This window comes from Eptatretus burgeri, chromosome 8 (assembly GCF_056783735.1).
Source record: "Eptatretus burgeri isolate ZD-2024b chromosome 8, Ebu_testis_v1, whole genome shotgun sequence".
NCBI lineage: Eukaryota > Metazoa > Chordata > Myxini > Myxiniformes > Myxinidae > Eptatretus > Eptatretus burgeri.
Genome location: NC_140968.1, coordinates 78,034,270 through 78,050,999, shown reverse-complemented (window position 1 = coordinate 78,050,999; position 16,730 = coordinate 78,034,270). Strand labels below are relative to the sequence as shown.

At 42.6% G+C, this 16,730-nt stretch overlaps 1 protein-coding gene across 3 annotated transcripts in view; it reads right to left on the bottom strand.

Annotated features, from left to right (window-relative positions):
* Window positions 1-5,110: 5,110 nt before the first annotated feature.
* Window positions 5,111-16,730, bottom strand: part of ECI1 (enoyl-CoA delta isomerase 1) — a 32,285-nt gene continuing 20,665 nt past the window's right edge. For 2 of the 3 annotated variants that reach the window (XM_085892705.1, XM_085892706.1), the window contains exons 4-7: window positions 15,590-15,736; window positions 7,182-7,303; window positions 5,788-5,966; window positions 5,111-5,658 (exon numbers count right to left, since the gene is read on the bottom strand). In XM_085892705.1, coding sequence (XP_085748831.1) covers window positions 5,492-5,658; window positions 5,788-5,966; window positions 7,182-7,303; window positions 15,590-15,736 — 615 coding nt within the window. In that variant the 3' untranslated portion in view covers window positions 5,111-5,491. The remainder of the gene's footprint in view (window positions 5,659-5,787; window positions 5,967-7,181; window positions 7,304-15,589; window positions 15,737-16,730) is intronic. The other variant, XM_085892707.1, reaches the window with a different exon arrangement.

Sequence of the window (16,730 nt, the reverse complement as noted above, 5' to 3'; positions counted from 1 at the left end):
AATTCATCTGTGCTAATGCCCTGTTCGATTCCCGCAAACAGAATTCAAAAAGCTTGCCTAGTTTCAGAGATAATTTTTTAGGCGATTTCCATTAGCGGAGATATTTTGACGTCATAACTTTTTTTCTAGGAGGAATTTTCAAAATCTGTGCAGGGTATTTTTACATATATACGCCAAGTTTGAGGAAGTGTTGATGAAAACTGTAGGCTGTGAAACAAAAAAGTCCACAAGAACAACAACGTGAGTAAGTATGATCTCTCGGATCTCGGATCGAAGTATGATCTCTCGGACTCTGGAAAATCCTCTATTTCTCTTTGCCGACGACTCCACCCTCTGCCGTACCATCTGTCATCCCTCAGACCGGCAAGCAGCAGCTTCTTCACTCACTGCAGATCTGGATAAAATCACAAACTGGTCCAACACGTGGAACATGTCTTTCAATCCAGACAAATCTCACACTCTCACTATGTCTCTTCGAAAGGACCGTTTAAAAAACCCCCCATCCACTTTCTCAACAATCCTCTGGAAGAAGTCTTTTCTTTCAATCTTCTAGGTCTCACTATCTGCCATGACCTTTCCTGGGAAAGTCACATTTCCAACCTGGCCTCAAAAGCCAGTCGCCGACTGGGAATCCTCCGTCGTGCTAAGTCCTTCCTCGGCCCTCTTGAGCTCCTGACCACTTACAAAGCTTTTGTCCGTAGCCTGATGGAGTACTGCTCTCCCCTCTGGGCTGGTGCTCCTGCCTCCCACCTTTCTCGGCTTCACGCTGTCGAAACCAGGGCATTTAAGATCATCGGCATCTCCCGCAATGAAGCTGAGTCTTTGGGCCTCTCACTCAATCACCGCAGGTTGGTCGGTGGTCTTTTTGTCTTCTACTGACTCCTCTCCAGCCTTGCCCCCCCTGCTCTCTCTGCGATTTGTCCCCACCACATTTCCACAGGGCGCTCAAGGTCCGCCAACAACCCCCTTCTGGTAAAACTACCAAAATCACGAATCACTGCTCATCTTCACTCTTTCATTCCTCTTTTTCCCGCCTTTGGAATAAACTTCCTCACTCTTTTCTTTCCCACTCTTCCCTCCAGGCTTTCAAAACAGCTGTTCACCACCACCTCTTATCTTCCCCCATCCAAATCCTCGATCTTTTCTACCCCCGATAATCCACCCAAGCCCACTTCCTTCATTTCTCCTGCTTTCCTTCCTGAAAGTCCCTGAAATGTCCATCTTCTCTTCGCCATGTTCCCCGTCCCATCCCCATCCCTCTCCCTTCCACAGTTCACCTAATGTGTCTGTTCCCCACTGTTTTGTCCCTTCCACTCCCGCCCCTCTTGTCTCATGCCTCCTTGCTGTGAGTTGTGTGTTAGCTCTCATACGAGCCTCGACCAAGGTGTACAAAAAAAAAAAAAAAAAGACTTAGAGATCCTCCACGAGGATATAAAAATGATAATAATAATAATAATAATAATAATAATAATAATAAAAAACGAAACGTTACGAATGAGAAAGGGAAGTGAAGTGCGTAGAGAAAGGAAATAAGTTTTGTATGAGATTGCAGCATGGAGATCAGGGTTAGGATTCGTGAAAATTGTCACCATTACATACATCATAAACATAAAAATGCAGTGTACGTACGTACGGACATACAGCGGTCTGGTTAACACAATCATGGGTTTTGCATGTTGGCTTTGAGTCATGTAGGTAAGTGATGAGTAAAGGCAAAGTGGAAGGAAGAGATGGTATTACGTATGAAATGATTCACCAACTTCAGTGACGCAGGCATGATGGGAGGGAGGGACCCAAAGTCCTCTTGATGGATGTGTATACTTACCTTCATCGAATGTCGACCATCTGTTTTATGGGTTCGTTGAGGTAAAATAACCACCAAAAAGAAGAGGAATAGCCAGCTATGTCTTGGCTAGCAGACGAGTGTGCACCGTACAACTATATAAAAACACATTTCTTATTCAAAAATCAGACAATGTTTTGCTTTTGGCAAAAGTAAATAAAACATCTAATCGGCATTCCAGTGTTTGAAAGGCGAAATATTCCGGAAATAATGATGCAAATGCCCCTTATGAGGTCATCTACATTCCTGTGATCTAATTATGCAGGTATGAGTTTGACAACTCAAAAAGCAGAGCCAACCCTTTCGGCATACATTGTGACGAGCAGAATAGCATTGTGTAATGTTCAAAACAATCCAGATAAATCGACGTGGAACATGTGGTGTTCCCTTCCGAGAACATCGCTTGTAATCCTTTAAGTGGGGTCCAAATCTCAAATGTCATGTTCTTTTTCCCCACTCAGCCCTTTAATGCCATCCAAGGCAAAAACACCGGTCTCCATCCTCCCAGTTTTCTTTGTTCAGATGCAGCACAAGGCCGTGAGGTAGCATCATTGGCTGAGGGTGCTGCTGTGCTGCTGATTCAATGCCTCTGCTGGTTATGGCAGGAATCTGGAACTTGGCTATGGTGCCGGCGATAGCTCGCTTACTCTTCGTGAAGGACACCATACATACATGCACACGGTAAAGTTCCCACAATGTCTTGCTCTCTCCCTGAGGGTAACACGTACACAGTAAAATACCAGACACCGTGGGATCTTTATTGTTCACCAATGAATGGTGGCAGATGGAACACCAGCTTAACGTCCATCTGAGGGACGGCACACACTTCGATGAATAATCCTACCGATGAAACACCAGGATGACAGTTTATAACTAGGTCGGGATTCAAACCCAGGCTCGACAGCTTGAAACGAGTATGCGTACTTCGAAGCCATCCTGTCAGCCCCATCCTCCCAGTGAAATGTGTGTAATACGAGCTCCTCTATGAAAGCCTGAGATAAGATTAAGAATAAAAATTGTGAAAATGTTGCTCACATAACAAATAAAAAATAGAGGTAATATCCCTGGGTGCTCACCTGGTGGTCGTGGTGGCTGGATAAGAAAACCCTGGTAGGTGTGGATGACCTACAAAATACGTAACGGAGAAGAAAGTAAATATTTGGATTTTTTTTTTTAAATGCTGTGAACTTTGGTACGTTGTGGTAAAGCTTCATCGAAATTGTGTGTGCAGTTAGGGGATTGGGTGGGGGGAGGACTTTGTCTCATCCTCAGTAGCTTCTCTTCGAGCTAGCATGAGCTTTGTTTTTGAAATGCTAACAGTCAGACCAAGCCAGCAGGATGGCTGAGACCCTAAGCCTATCCCTAGAGGTACACACACTCAAATCTGAGCTGTCTCGCCTTGGTTCGAACCACGATCAGACTATAAACTATCATTCCTGTGTGTGCCATCCCTCGGATGGACGTTATACTGGATATCTAGTCTGCAATCATTAGTTGGTGTACGATAAAAGATCCCACGATGTTCTTCGTGAAGAGTTGGCAAGCTGCCGGCACTTTGGCCAAATTCCAAATTCCAGTCCTGGCTTCCCGTGACAGAATGGCAACCATCCAGGATTGTAACTCAAGCCACAAAACTTGCTTGCTTTTGCAGAACCGATGCTCTAGATAATGATGATGATAGTGGTCAGACCAAAGGGTCGTTCACCAACTCCGCGACATTCATGCACGGCTCTCAGCACCTGCCCAGGTTGTGGCAAAGGGTACAGCATCATCATTTAACCAGACATCAGCATTACGTGTATACCGCTTGAACAGCTTCTTGTTGAACTTGTACTTCACATCAACTACTTTTTTATTGCCATTGACACGTGCATTCCATTGCAAGATAAGCGTGCAAGTTTATCAGCATGGGTGTCACGCAACAAGCATGCCCGGGCCTCTTTGACACGTCGATGTCTTTCAGGCGGAACCGAGCCTGCACGCTCTGATGAAAAGACTGAATGAGTTTAATGGACTCGTCCTCCATCTTGGGGATGGGTATTGCCACAGCATCAGCCTGCTCCTTGGAAACCATGGATGTACCAATTAAAGTCGTGGGTCCAACAAAATCATCCTCGCAGCAGGTTGCTTTCAAAGTCTGGGAGAATGAAAAACAGCTACCCAGAAGGGTATCAGTCTTCAGATACTTTTTGCACGATTCAACTGTCATTATATTTGTCATTGAAATTGGGAGTTTGTTCCAAAGCCTTGAGGCAATTGATTGAGAGGAACTACAGCTTGCCTTTTGTGGAACTTATGCACAAGGGAAGGAGCTGTTCTCTGCTGTGTAAAACATGAGATGGATGCTGGAAGAGATGACAAGGAGTTGAAGTTTGAAGAGGGTTGACAGGATGGCTTAGAGATACTATACATACACGCACCTCTAAGCGGTCCAGCCTGGGTTTGAATCCCGAGCCAGCTATAAACTGTCATCCCAGTGTTTCACAAGCAGGGCGATTAATCAATGTGTGCGCCGTCCCTCAGATGGACGTCAACCTGGGTGTCCTGTCTGCCAGCATTAATTGGTGGATGTTAAAAATGCCATGGTGTCTTTTGTGAAGAGCAAACAAGTTATCGCAGGCACTCTGACCGATTTCCAAATTTGACACTGACCATCCTTGCTGTGGGACTGCTTTGGCAGCATTGAACCTAGCTTCAGGCAGAACACCATGGGGAAAGGTCAATTCTCAGGTACAATACCCTTTACCCCATAACACTAGTCCTTTAAACTGCATAGTTACTGCTTTACTCGAACCAATGCAACTCTAATTCCATCATTGAAGAAAGGAACCCTCAGCTATCTTCACCTGGGTCGGACAGTAATCCGTACACAGCCTTCTTCGTTTGTAAGGAGCACAAGGCTGTGGGGTAACATTGGCTAAGGGTGCGGCTGTGCCACTGCTGGTTAGGGCAGGAATTGGTAATTTGTTCATAGTGGCGGTGATAGCTCGCATTCTCTTCATTAAGGACACCATAGGATCTTTAACATTCAACAAAAGCTGGCAGACGGGACAAACGTTTAACGTCCATCTGAGGGACGGTACACACATTAATGAATCACTCGCCTGTGATACACTGGGATTGCAGTTTATAGCTGGGTCAGGATTCAAACCCAGATTAGAAAGCTGAGAGGTGAGCACGTGCACCTCTAGTCTGGAGTCTAGGCAATCTTGCCAGTCGCTGTATATGGCAATTCATATCTATATGGAAACTTAAAACCAGGAGATGTTTGCAAAACCAAGCATATTTATTTCAAATCTAAAGAAAAATTGAGATACAATCACAATATATTGAACTGTAATACTCTATTGTACTTTCTGAACCACGATTTTGTAATGAAATAGCAATTCAAGGTTGAAATAGACCAGTGGTGTGATTGTGCACCATCTTTTCTGGGTTTGACAAATGTTTCAAAATAACTTGGATTACACAGACGCAGCAAATTCAATATCATTCTGATTCTTCACAACAGTACAGTGAATTTTCATGAAAGCAAACTTCTGTACACAGCAAGTCTTTCAAAATACAATGCTGCAAAGAACTAAATTATGACAACAGCAGAATTGTGGGGATGTTTACTCCAAGATAATCAAAATAGGAACAGACCTCTTACTGCTTTTGCTTTTGCAGGCTCTGCGCGTAAAACTGCAATGATTTCTGGATAGAGTCCCTCGAGATGAATTCTACAAAGTTCTTGATGTCAGCTTCTCTCTGGTTCAGCAACCCTTCTAGAGTACTCTTTCTAATCATGGACTTGGTGATCTGTCGAGCATGATCTGCGAGCACACCAATCAATCCTTCCATCAGGCAGCATCGCGAATGGGCTAAACACAAATCGTAACTGGTGCAAAGGTAGTTAAGTTGACATATTTAGCTACAAATAATACATTAGCAGTTAACATTACCTGGAACCTGTAACCAGCGACCCATCTCCTCAGTCGCTGCCGACAACAATTGTGTCTCTGGGACCAGCCTATCTACAAGGTGCAATGACAGAGCTTCAGTCGGAGAATATAAGGCTCCTAGATTCAGCGAGATCTCTGTTGTCCGTTTGCCAACCGTATTCAAAAGTGTATCTTTGAACCTGCACACAAGCGATATCACAAAGTTGGTGAAACACCATCACTTCTGGTCATCTACAATCCCAAACCTCTCCCCATCTATTTGAAGGTTGCTGTGTTTCTTTAACTCGTCTCCTCGTGTGCATTTATCTCTGTTGCATTACTGTGTAGTCCCATTGCCCCAAATTCAGTGCATTGCTTTACACCATCTGGCATCTTGCTCTTCCATGAGCCTACATTTTGTGTACAAAAGTAGACAAAAATCACATTTCGCAATGTCAAACTGCATCTGCAAATGTTCTGCTCCTGCATTTCATCACCCCCACTCCACCCCACCATTTTTGTTCAACAAGACCTTCTTTAATAAATCCATGCTGACTACCTTTAATTCATTTAAACTTATCAAAACGGTTCCCATCTGATCCCAAACTAACATCTCGTATATTTTTCTAACATGGACATTAAACTGGGTGTCCTGCCTGCACGTATTTGTTGCTGAACGATATAAATCCCACGGTGTCCTTTGCGAAGAGTAAGCAAGCTATCCCCGGCACCATTGCCAAATTCCAAAATCCTGCACTCTGTCGAGTATTCTGCGTTGGAGTGGAAAACACTTCCAGGATTGTAACCCCGAGCCAACGAAACCGCCTTGGCACCCTTATGTGCCTAATGGCACAACAAAGATAAGCTTAACAAAGAAAAAAAAAAAGAAAAAACTTCTCCGTTTCCCCAATTGACTCGCTCACTATTAACTTGTTTCTCAAACCATCTTTTCAACTCCCATTCTTTACCTGCATTGCCGACCTCGTCCAATCCCAAGCTCAAAAAAATTACAACGGACCTAACGATCGCTCGACTAACCGCAAATACAACCAGGGCTTAGACAACATAATTACCCATTAATCAAGTACTACAACCTTAAGCACAACAAATAAACCACACCTTAAAAAAAAAAAAATCACAATAGCAAATAGCGAATACAAACAAAAATAACCACTTATCCGATACTGCAGTGGAGCATATCAAATAAAGTGTCCGATTACTTATAAATCTCATGAGATCTCCAGTTGATGGGTTGTTTCACGTAAGAAACACTTATTTTAAGCTCAGTGGAATAAGCTCTGGTTACTTTGGTCATTGCTGATGGGTGGTGAACATGGAGACGAAAGACGAGAGCCATGACAAAGAGGTGAAGGCATGGTGGTGGGTGGTGAACCCGCCATTGTAAAATGTCATACCAAAATGGAGCCACAATTCCAAGGCGGGTCTCGTTCAAACCTATTGTAAAATGTGGGTTGTTGGCCATGATCCGGTAGTCACTACAGAGGGCAAGGAGGCAGCCACCTGCTGGACTTGAACCCTGAAATGAAAGGAACTTTTATTTTGTTCAAGAACAAGAATGCTTAAGTACTATAATCAGTGGAATTGTGGCAAAGGCATGAAAGCAGCAACCGTTACATAATCTGGCACGTTTATTTTTTAAAGTAATACAAGCAAAGTATTGCCACGTAAGTAATCTCACATGGCTTAATGAACAATTAGATTTGATATCCACTTGGAATGTAAATTTAGAAAATACTGACCGTTTCCAAATAAAAGCTGCACAGTCGACGAAAGAAATGAGAAAAAAATAATAATAACAACACAGGCTGTCTACAAACTTCACACGCAAAGTTCAAGAAGTATTGTGACACAGCTTTAAGAGGCCGAGAAGTTCGGCTTTTTATACAGATGAGAGCATCATAGAAGATCTCAACAGAAGGTGAGGTTAGGATAGAGGAACGGTGGGAAACCGTAGAAGAGCGCATAGTGGAACAACAGTATGTTGAGAGGGATGGCAGGCAAAGAAGAAAAATAAGGTCGATGAGTATACAAAAATACATTGCAGTCTTTTTAAAAGGGGGGAAAAAAACAAAAAAGGCATGGAGGAACAGAATCGTGAAGTCTGTTATAGTGAGAGGAAAACGGAAAGGAGGATGAATGAACAGAGATGTGGATAAAAGGCTCAAAGCCACGTGGTGACGAAGGCGTGCAAGGCCAACAACCTGCCCCAAGGTAAAGCTGTGCAAGGCATCCAATCTTTTCTTCATTCCAAGGTTGGCAGGTTTGATTTGGAGGCAAAGTTGATCATGTACTGTTTAATCAATCATTCTGTGCCACATTTCCTCACATCTAACTTGTGAAAAAGCAGCCTTAGGAAATAAAACTTTGAGCTCCCAAACTAGATTATGATAACAGAGTGAAAGTTTTGTCCAGCATTAACAAAATAAACATTTTACTCAGCTTAGTATTAGTAATGTCATGGATACGTCTTTGCAGATACGAAAATGCAACAATAAGATTAGGTTACGTCAATAACTAGGACGTTCGGAAACAATGGACATCTCAACACTTCCTTCTTTTACATGAGCCTCACTCCCATAAAGTAAAAATAATAACAAATAAATAAACAAGCAGTCATAGACTGGTACTTATGAAATCGTCAACTTGACCTCTGACCTTGTCTAATAAAAGCTGTCTCTGGAGAAGGTAGCGACGCAAACTAGAAGTTTCTACGACGATCTGTACCAAACCATCAAAAATCGAATGTTTGACCTCACTGTGACCTTGACCTTTGACCGATTTTGACCAAAATCTAATCAGCGCTAGCCATCACCCTCCTGAATCACGAGGTGTAATTTGACATTTGTAGCTTCTTCCGTTCTCGAGTTACCGTGGATTAACGTAACGTAAAGGTCACACTCGACGGCCCCCCCAACTCGAAAGGACGCCGGGGCGAGCGCAATGACGTCAGCGCGCACACGCAAAACCTTTACGCGACTCATTGACGCGTCTGCTCGAGCGCGCTGCGCCACGTGACGAGCCGTGACGCGGCGGGTGAAATATTTTTATACAGTCTTAAAACGTCTCCAAAACATCCGATTTTTACCAGAATTTCGACAACCGGGTATTAAGCGTCCTAAGCGATCGCAAAAACCGAAGACAAAATTAAAATTGAAATTAAAACGAACTCGTAACGTCGACCGAAGCAAAAATACTCCATTTCTACACAGGAATTTACGGAATTATTTAACATTATTTTATCAAAGTCATAAAACTGTAATATTCTGCCATCCACAAACAATCTTTACACCATCCGACGGCTTTGCGAGTCAGGCATGCGACGATAAGCTTTATTGGGATGAAAAATGACTTTTAAACACCATCTTTATCGAGAAACACAACGCGGCCTATAACTAGGCAAGGCGTTCTGCGCCATGGGCACGAACACCGAAATTTTGAAAACAGCCGTAACTCGAAGAATTGACACAAATTCCGCTGAACTTACCTCGATCTTCCAAACTCACGCTCCGTCAACAATACTTGTGGTAACTTTTCTCGAGTTATCATGTTTTGGATGTTTGACCTCACTGTGACCTTGACCTTTGACGGATTTTGACCAAAATCGAATCAGCGCTAGCCATCACCCTCCTGAATCACGTGGTGCAATTTGACATTGGTTCTCCCGTTCTCGAGTTATCGTGCCTGCAAACAAACAAACAAGCAGTCATAGACTGGTACTTACGAAATCGTCAACTTGACCTCTGACCTTGTCTAAAAAAAGCTGTCTCCAGAGAAGGTAACGAAGCAAACCAGAAGTTTCTACGATGATTCTGTACCAAACCATCAAAAATCGTAACGTCGACCGAAGCAAAAATCTCCATTTCTCCACACAATTATTTAATATTGTTTTATCAGTTACAAAACCGCAATATTCGGCCATCCACCAACAATCTTTACATAATCCGACGGCTTAGTGAGTCAGGCATGTGACGATCATCTTTATTGGGATAAAAAAATGACTTTTAAACACCATCTTTATCGAAGACACCGTCAGCGCGCACACGGAAAATCTTTACGTGATCAACGATACCTCTGCTCGAGCGCGCTGCACCACGTGACGAGTGAAATATTTTTTATACAATCTTAAAACGTCTCCAAAACATCCGATTTTTACCAGAATTTCGACAACCAAGTGTTAAGTGTCATAAGCGATCGCAAAAACCGAAGACAAAATTAAAATTGAAGTTAAAACGAACTCGTAACATCGACCGAAGCAAAAATACTCCATTTCGCCACAGGAATTTACGGAATTATTTAATATTATTTTATAACACTGAAATTTTTAAAACAGCCATAACTCGACGAATTGACACAAATTCCGCCAAACTTACCTCGATCTTCCAAACTCACGCTCCGTCAACAATACCTGTGGTAACTTTTCTCGAGTTATGTTTTGGATGTTTGACCTCACTGACCTTGACCTTTGACCGATTTTGACAAAAATCTAATCAGCACGAGCCATCACCCTCCTGGATCACGTGGTGTAATTTGACATTGGTAGCTTTTTCCTTTCGAGTTATCGCGCGCGCGCGCGCGCGCACACACACACACACACACACACACACACACACACACACACACACACACACACACACACACACACACACACACACACACACACACACACACACACACACACACACACACACACACACACACACACACACACACACACGACGGAAGTCATCAATATACTTACGAAATCTTTAGATTTCGTAAGTAACAAGCAGTCATAGACTGGTACTTATGAAATTGTCAACTTGATCTCTGACCTTGTCTAATAAAAGCCGTCTCTCGAGAAGGTAGTGATGCCAACCAGAAGTTTCTACGATGATTCTGTACCAAACCATCAAAAATCGAATGTTTGATCTCACTGTGACCTTGACCTTTGACCGATTTTGACCAAAATCTAATCAGCGTGAGCCATCACCCTCCTGAATCACGTGGTGTAATTTGACATTGGTAGCTTGTTCCGTTCGAGTTATAACTTTTTTTGGATGTTTGACCTCACTGTGACCTTGACCTTTGACTGATTTTGACCAAAATCTAATCGGCGCAAGCCATCACCCTCCTGAGTCATGTGGTGTAATTTGACATTGGTAGCTTCTTCCGTTCTCGAGTTACCGCGGATTAACGTAACGTAAAGGTCACACTCGACGCCCCGGCGTCCTTTCGAGTTGGGGGGGCCGAGCGCGATGATGTCAGCGCGCACATGCAAAACCTTTATGTGACTTAACGACGCATCTGCTTGAGCGTGCTGCGACGCGGTGGGTGAAATATTTTTATACAATCTTAAAACGTCTCCAAAACATCCGATTTTTATTGGAATTTCGACAATCGAGTGTTAAGCGTCCTAAGCGATCGCAAAAGCCGAAGACAAAATTAAAATCGATGTTAAAACGAACTCATAACATCGACCGAAGCAAAAATAATCCATTTCTCCACAGGAATTTACGGAATTATTGAATATTATTTTATAACACTGATATTTTTTAAACAGCCGTAACTCGATGAATTGACACAAATTCCGCTGAACTTACTTCGATCTTCCAAACTCACGCTCCGTCAACAATACCTGTGGTAACTTTTCTCGAGTTATCATGTTTTGGATGTTTGACCTCACTGTGACCTTGACCTTTGACAGATTTTGACCTAAATCTAATCAGCGCTAGCCATCATCCTCCTGAATCACGTGGTGTAATTTGACATTGGTGGCTTCTTCCGTTCTCGAGTTATCGTGCCTACAAACAAACAAACAAACAAACACAGAAACAGAGGACGGAAGTGATCAATATACTTACGAAATCTTTAGATTTTGTAAGTAATAAATAAAACACTACTGCACTGTAGATGTGATGTAAACATAATGAAGGTTATGTACATTTAAATTTTATTATTTCCCAAAAAATTAAAATAAAAACTGCAAATAATTGAGTATAATTATCTTTGTTTCCTTTTTGAATCTTGAATCCCGAGTGGCAGGTTTGCTTGTACAATTTAAACATTTTGTTCGGTTGTCCACAGCTACAAACTAAACCCATCAATTAAAAAGCAATGGTTGAATTCATTACTTTCAAGATCAGCATTTTGAAAAATGGGCAGCTGCTCCTTCAATCGCTAAACTCGCATTCAAAACCATACACTTAAAAAGCAAAGCAATTCCATTACTTGTCATGTAAACATTAATGAACACCCATATTAATCTAAAGAGTTCACAGAACATGATACCCCATGCAGTGCTCAAGTATATACAGTGCAGGTACTTCAATTTTAATAAAGTAATAATTTTAAAGATTGTTCAAAAAAAAAATCTGGAAGTTTAGTGCAATTGAAGCAATCTTACACACCACCCTTATGTAACATGTCCAAGTACTGCAAAACTGGAGGCTCTTGTAACTATTAAGAAGGTGATTTGTGCTCTACAGTGTTCAAGTCTTCTTCTTCTTCTTTCGGCTGCTCCCGTTAGGGGTCGCCACAGCGAATCATCCGCATGATCCGCATAGTGATTTGGCACATGTTTTACGCCGGATGCCCTTCCTGACGCAACCCTGGTCGCCTCTTACGACACAGGGATATGGTACACCTATTTTAACCGGGGTATACACCGGCCCAGTACACTGGTACTCATTTCGCCAACCTCGGAAGGATGACAGGCTGAGTCAACCCCCTGGTGTATTAATTCAGTGGTCCAACGGGGCTTGAACTCAGGACCTTTTGGATCCCAAGCCGCTGCCCTAACCACTGCGCCAACACCAGGCTAGCTCTACAGTGTTCAAGTATGTAATTCAATTTCAATAAAAGGTTTAAAGAGGTGTAGATGGAATCAAATGAGTGTCAGCTAGCTTTTATCCTGTGTCGGAGTGGCGACCCATCCAGGATTGTGTCCATTAGCTAAGGAGACCGCTTCGGCAGCCCCAAAGCTCTGCACAGAGTATGGTCCCAATGGATTTGTGCTTTACAGTGTTCAAGTATATAATTCAATTTAAATAAAAGGTTTAAAGAGGTGTAAAAGGAATATAAATAAATTCCGGGTTTTACCGCCATTTTATGTGGCGCCGATTACACCGCCCTGTCCAGCACATGACACAAATTATTAGTGCCTGTTTTATGTGTGCATTATGAAATCCTTAAAAATAGTAAGTTTCCTGTTTGGAATGATCTTACATTTGTTTGACAGCGAGGCAGGCAGACAGGGTAAAAAATCTCACTCCTCTCTGCGGATGTGTAATCGGGACAAATTCAGAGCCAAAGTATGATAAGGCGGCAAACTTGTCTTCCGATTCATGTTCAAATTATAACATTCAATTTAAAACATGTTATTCTTCGATCATAAATTGATAGGACAGATGGACAGATTGACCTGAACCAATTGCTTAACCCCGCTTTTGCTTCATGTGCGCAGGGTAATAAAAGACATTCATAAAAGCTGTTATTCCTGCCTTGCACACGTTAAATCAGAATGCATGCTCAACTGCTATATGAAAATACCATTTAGTTACAAGAACCCCATGATTGTAGACTTACTTACTCACCATCATGCAGGTAAAACCTGCTATGTCATAAATCTGGGCCCAAGCAAAAATGTATGAAAGCAAGTTTACATAACTTAAAATACTGATGCTTTTGGTTGCATAAGAGAGGTAGATAAAAGATATGCAAAATCTGTCAACCTGACTGAAGCTGAGAAAGACTGTACCAAGCCCTGTGGCTGGGGTACTGCATTTTCCTTAACCAGGCCACATCCATCAACTGCTCGGTGCAGCAATATGGTGGTAATTTAATCTGCATGAGAGACACCTTTGGGGTGTTCGTGTTCCAGTTCCTCAACACATAACTGGATCCTCACCTCATCTCCAAGACAGCCTTCTAAGCCTGCCATCACACGTGTGTGCGCGGGAAAAAGCCATAGGCATATATTTCGGTAGCCTGAGCCACAACCTGACAAGATGGTGTACTCGCACATTCATTCTACGTTGAGTTACTATTCTGGCCAATCCTTGCACAAGCCAGTGCTGGAGCTTGGGCAGAAGGTGTTCTTTGAGAAATACCAATCATCGATATAGTTTCCAGTTGTTTAATCCTTCTTCACAGACAGCTCCATGAGAGGCAGCCATATCAGTACATTCAGGTTTGCTCCCCGAGGCTGAACATCTGAGATGCATCAAGCACATATCATTTCATCTTCCGTCAATGACAATGGCCATAGTCACAGATTTCTCCATATTAACCTCCTGACCAGCCACATCCAGATCGGCCTGGACAGAGATTTTGGTGAAGATGCGGATCCGACAACAATAATTTTTAAAGTGATTCTTCACCATTGAGAGATCGGAACAAAAACGACATATGGCACGATATCTCAAAAAAAGTTGTGGACTGATTCGGATGAAACTTGGTGGACACGTTGGGTGTGTGACAAGGAAGAATTAATTCGATTTTGGTGAAGACCTGACTCCGGATCTGGATACGAGAATTATTTAATTTTTGCAAGTGATTCTTCACCATTGAGAGATTCGGTCAAAAACGATATATAGCATTGGGCCCGATATGTTCTCGTGGATCAGGCATTGCATGGTGGAGATATGCACTCTACTGAATGCCCTTCTAGTTTCAGTATGTATCTTTCCCTCATCCACTTGTACAGCTCCAGAGTCTATATTTCTTCTACCCTGACTTCTGTTCGGGAATGTCCGGCCCTTACCAGTCTCGTTCGCAATGATGCTTTCTGCATGTGCCTCCAGGTGGTTACAGAGGTCTGACAGGATTGTCCACTCAAACTCGTCGATTTTGCTGTCAACTTTGGATTCTTTCCATGCAGCAAAACCTTTTGGTAGACTGTGCAGGTACCGGATTAAATATTTCGTAAACGTTATCCACAGCCACATTTGGCTCAGTGATGTCCTCTCCACCACCGTCAGCACAGGGGGTTAGCCACTTGGTCATCTGTGTGCTTTAGGGGCCAAATATTTTTTATTAGGTATGAATGGTGGGGAGGGGACATATTGACAATATCAAAATTAAGCAAAGGAAGCATTGTAGGCTAGGAGAGAGACAGAGTAGAGCAAGGGAATGTGGGAGGAGATGATAGTAGGTCCAGTATCAGGAAATCACATGTGTGGGGCATATGTGGAAGGAGTGGTGTGGGCATCAAACTAAATCAGCCAAATTTGTGCATGGAATAAATGTGATCCCCTGAAGTTATACCTGTACAAGTTTTTTCTGATTCCATCAAGTTTGGAAAAAGAAAGGAATTTTTTTTCTGTCCATTTTGCCATTTTCTTCCTCTGAAGGGTGGGGGGAGGAGGTGGCAGGGGGTGGTGGTGAATTTTACAAAAGTTCACTTTTGGCCAAAAAAACACTTTTGGAAGGAGGCCTAATTCGAGAAAATGTCATAAAATTAAAGTTGCAGAAATGGTCAATTTGGTGGCAGTGTAGCTATTCAGATTTTGAAAGTATTAAATACTAATTTTGCATACATGCTGGGGGTAGCCAGGGTCAAGGGGGGGGGAGTGGTACAGCCACTCCTGTGGTACTGCTAGGGGGGACACTACTTACAATTTTCACCTGTATACAGAGTGGCGTAGTGCAAGTGGTTTACTGATCCCTGCTGGAGATAAGGGGGTGGGTGGGGGATTACGAGCCATGGAAAAATTATATTTGTCCCACTTTCCCCTAATATTCCCCTTCCTCCAAAGAGCGGGTGTTAATAATAATAATAAAAACAACAGCAATAAAAGATTAAAAGTTGAAAAAGTGAACTTGCATTGATGGCTGCAATGTTGGCCAGCGATGAGCCATATAATTTGATCCATATCTCCTGCACTGCCCTCCAAAACTCACTGTAGTGCTCATTTGGTTTGTCCATCATGTCAAACAGGTTCAAGCCCGCAGAGAAGATGTTTGGTACAGCCTGAAAGCAAATAGTACCAAAAACAACAATAACAAAGAAAACAGATTGTTCCTGAAATGCAAATGTGAGGTCTTTCTAAAGGCCCAGTCACACCTTGACGTTTTAGCCAGCGATGGCAACGTATTAAAATGTATGTAAAACGCTGGCTTACGTTGAACTTTTTATGTTTTTTTTAAAGATTCGGACGTATTCATAGCGACTTGGTCTTATGTATAACGCATTGGTAACGGACACAGAACGTTTCGTTGTGTTATAGATAACTTATACCAACGAATGCTGAACCTGTTGTCGGCCTACACAACCGATGCCCAACGATAGTCTAACTTGGGCATAGCGCGTTGCACGCATCGCCGACGATGTCGTGACGTAGCCTATTAAAAGGCTGACGCACAACGATTCAAATCATAACTGCCATAGAAATGGAAGTGTCAACATCGCGGTCACACCTTGGCGATCTTGCCAGCGTATGCCGACCTAAGAAAAATGTGTCTAAAACGTTGGGGCACGTCAAATACGGTATGAGTAAGTTTGGTATACGTGAGTAGAACGCTAAAGTACGCTATCATACGTCGTAGTAAGTAGAGTACGTCAAGAAATTTTAAACATGTTCAAAATTTTTGAACGTACTTGGCGTATGACACACGTTCCGCATGCGATGGGGATAAGTTTTACACACGATATGTGGACGCTTACACACGTCCACAAACGCTACTTATAAGCTACTCATAAGTCGAAACACGTCACAGTAATGTGTTTTTTATGCGAAACTTATTTCTAACTTGTTTGACGTGCTTTGAACCAATTCTTTACGTAGTCCCAACACACATCGACGTATGTAGACGTATTCCAATGACATCTTCCGGTCGACAAAAAAAAGAAATTAACGTGTTTCTAGCTTACAACTGCCATATAAAGACGTGTTCCCAGCGGTTTTGGGAATTGGTATATAAAAATGGTGTTCATAAAAGGGGAACCCAACAGTGTTTTCGAGTCC